Raw genomic sequence first — 3611 nt, forward strand, 5'->3', positions numbered from 1 at the left:
ATTGAAAATCATCTGAAAACTCAGGAAGGCGCAGTAAAGGCTAAACGGCAAAGAGCTACAAACCCAGTCAAATGTATTGTTAAAGAGGCGATCACATACAGCACATGTGGAAAGAGTCTTAAGTAAACTTTTTTTTTTCTTTTTTTATTTTTTTTGGTTTTTTGAGACAGGGTTTCTCTGTGTAGCCTGGCTGTCCTGGAACTCACTCTGTAGACCAGGCTGGCCTCGAACTCAGAAATCCGCCTGCCTCTGCCTCCCAAGTGCTGGGATTAAAGGTGTGTGCCACCACTGCCCGGCTTAAGTAAACTTTAATTAAGTGTCATGTCGAAGCCATCAAGATGATGGCTCACCAGTGAAGGCACTTGCTACACAGGCCAATAACCTCAGTTCCATCCCCAGAACCAACGTATAAATAAATAAATAAATAAATAGTGACGTGAAGGAAGCCGGAAGGCTCAGAACGCAAAGAACTGTAGCTGGCTTTCGTGGTGCATTGTGGATAAAAGTTTGTCGCGGCTGTTTTTTGGAGGAGATTTCGCGATTGCCGGCGTTGAGAGACAGAGGCCAAAATGCCAGAGCGAGATAGTGAGCCCTTCTCAAGCCCCTTGGCCCCAGATGGCCACGATGTGGATGATCCTCATTCTTTCCACCAATCAAAACTTAATAATGAAGACTTCCGGAAACTTCTTATGACCCCAAGAGCTTCACCTGAAAAGGAATTTTGGGTTAGCTGGGATCAATGGTATAGCAGAGAGCCTTGGTTCAGATACGGGTAGTTAAAATTGCAGGTCAGTTAGCCTGCTAACCCAAGGGCGTCGCAGGGGATGCAGAGCTGGAGAAACAAAGTCCATTAAGTGTTCCGGGGAATCTGTTCCCGTGATGTTTGACTTAGCCTCCTCTGGAAAAACTCCCACCAGAGGTCCCAAGGACTTGCAGATTAAATTCAGCCAGATGGTCTGTTGGCTCAGATAAACATTCACACTGGGCCCCAAGGCCACAGGGACCAGAGACTATTCCCGCGAGATTTGTCAAACCTCTGCCCGAGATCTGCTTACACACATTACAGACATTTAAAACAACCAATTGTGTGTGACTACGTCACAACCCTTCCCCGCCCCTTTGCCTATATTAACCCTAAGCTTTTGGGCCTCTGGGTCCATTCCTCTACGTCCTGCGTGAGGCACGTATAGGCCCGGAGCAAGACGGTCTTTGGAGTATCTTTGGCTTCGAGTCCTTTCAGGGTCTCCCTTGGGGGAGTCTTTCACACCTACTTCTGCACCACTTCCTAAGTCACGTCACCATGAGACGGCAAGAGAGTACAATGAGGACGAAGATCCAGCTGCACGAAGAAGGAAAAAGAAAAGTTATGCCAAGCTCCTCCAGCAAGAAATTGAGAGAGAGAGAGAGAGAACTCGCAGAGAAATACCGGGACCGTGCCAAGGAACGGAGAGATGGTGTGAACAAAGATTATGAGGAAACTGAGCTGATTAGTGCCACAGCCAATTACAGGGCTGTGGGCCCCACTGCTGAGGCGAACAAATCAGCAGCAGAGAAGAGAAGACAATTGATTCAGGAGTCTAAATTCTTGGGTGGTGATATGGAACACACCCATTTGGTGAAAGGTTTGGATTTTGCGTTGCTTCAAAAGGTACGTGCTAAGATTGCCAACAGAGAGAAAGAGGAACTCATGGGAAAGCCCCAAAAGGAAACCAACAAAGATGAGGATCCTGAGAACAAAATTGAATTTAAAACACACCTTGGCCGAAATGTGTATCGTTTGCTTTTCAAGAGTAAATCATATGAGCGAAATGAGCTGTTCTTACCAGGACGTATGGCCTATGTGGTAGACCTGGATGATAAGTACGCAGACACAGATATCCCCACTACTATCATACGCAGCAAGGCTGATTGCCCCACCATGGAGGCCCAGACTACACTGACTACAAATGACATCGCTATTAGTAAGCTCATCCAGATTTTGTCATACCTGAGGCAGGGGACCCAAAACAAGAAGCTCAAGAAGAAGGATAAAGGAAAACTGGAAGAAAAGAAACCTCCTGAGGCTGACATGAACATTTTTGAAGACATTGGGGATTATGTTCCTTCCACAACCAAGACACCTCGGGACAAGGAGTGTGAGAGATACCGGGAACGCGAACGTGATTGGGAATGGGAGCGAGACCGGGAGAGGGAGAGAGAGGAGGAAAAGAAAAGGCACAGCTACTTTGAGAAGCCAAAAGTGGATGACGAGCCCATGGATGTTGACAAAGAACCTGGACCTGCAAAAGAGTTGATCAAGTCCATGAATGAGAAATTTGCTGGGTCTGCTGGTTGGGAAGGCATTGAATCGTTCACGAAGCCAGAAGATAAGAAGCAGCTGGGTGATTTCTTTGGCATGTCCAACAGTTATGCAGAATGCTATCCAGCCACGATGGATGACACGGCTGTAGATAGTGATGAAGAGGTAGATTATAGGGAAATGGACCAGGGTAACAAGACGGGTCCCTTATGCCGTTGGGACTTTGATACTCAGGAGGAATACAGCGAATATATGAACAACAAGGAGGCTTTGCCCAAGGCTGCATTCCAGTATGGTATCAAGATGTCTGAAGGACGGAAAACCGGATGCTTCAACGAAACCAATGATAAGGCAGAGCTTGATCGACAGTGGAAGAAAATTAGTGTGATCATCGAGAAGAGGAAGCAGATGGAAGCAGATGGGGTTGAAGTGAAAAGACCAAAGTACTAATCTCTAATTCCAGAGTCACCACATGGCTGTTCTTAGTTGTTTGTTTCTACAATTCTTAAAAATGTTGGGCCGGACAGTGGTGGCGCACGCCTTTAATTCCAGCACTTGAGAGGCAGAGGCAGGCGGATTTCTGAGTTCGAGGGCAGCCTGTTCTACAGAGTGAGTTCCAGGACAGCCAGGGCTACACAGAGAAACCCTGTCTCAAAAAAAAAAAATGTTGCAAACTGTTTTTGGTTTATGAATGTTTATAAATGTTTATTGATCGACTCTTTATAGATCTGTGTCCCAAATGCTAAGATTAATGGCAGTGCACCACCATGTCTAGCATATTCCATTAAAAGTAGTTAAACCTGCAAAAATAAATAAATAAATAAATAAATAAATAAATAAAGCCAGCCTTAAATCCCAGCACAGACAGAAGGATCTCCGTGAGTTTGAGGCCAGTCTGGTCTACACAGTTCCAGGACAGCCAGGACTGTGTAGAGAGATCCTGTCTCAAAAAAAAAAAAAAATCAGAACACAGTGTCAGAATTATTTTCAGCTAAGAGAGTGCATATATGTGGTATTTTAGACTAGTCTTCATTTACATTCCTCTGATATTAATTAAATTGAACATTTTATTAATTCATCAACTGTACATGTTTTCTTTCCTAAGATTACTTTTATCAACTTTCTACTGAATTAGTTCCCCCCTTTTTTTTTTACTGTTTTATGAGTGTTAATTCATGCCTTACCGATTACATTGTAAATATCTCCTCCTTTGTGTGTAGCTTATAGCAAATTATTTATTTACTTATCTTATATATATGACCATACTGTCCTTGACACACCAGAAGAGGGCATCAGATCCAATTATAGATGG

At 44.3% G+C, this 3611-nt stretch overlaps 1 protein-coding gene across 1 annotated transcript; it reads left to right on the forward strand.

The window, feature by feature from the left end:
- Positions 1-476: 476 nt before the first annotated feature.
- On the forward strand, positions 477-2749 carry LOC114639201 (protein Red-like). The gene is given in 3 exon segments (XM_028787934.1): positions 477-725; positions 1258-1392; positions 1394-2749. Coding segments are annotated over 3 exon segments (1647 nt in total). The 5' UTR covers positions 477-569.
- The last annotated feature ends 862 nt before the right edge of the window (positions 2750-3611 follow it).

This window comes from Grammomys surdaster, unplaced genomic scaffold (assembly GCF_004785775.1).
Source record: "Grammomys surdaster isolate TR1022 unplaced genomic scaffold, NIH_TR_1.0 100, whole genome shotgun sequence".
NCBI lineage: Eukaryota > Metazoa > Chordata > Mammalia > Rodentia > Muridae > Grammomys > Grammomys surdaster.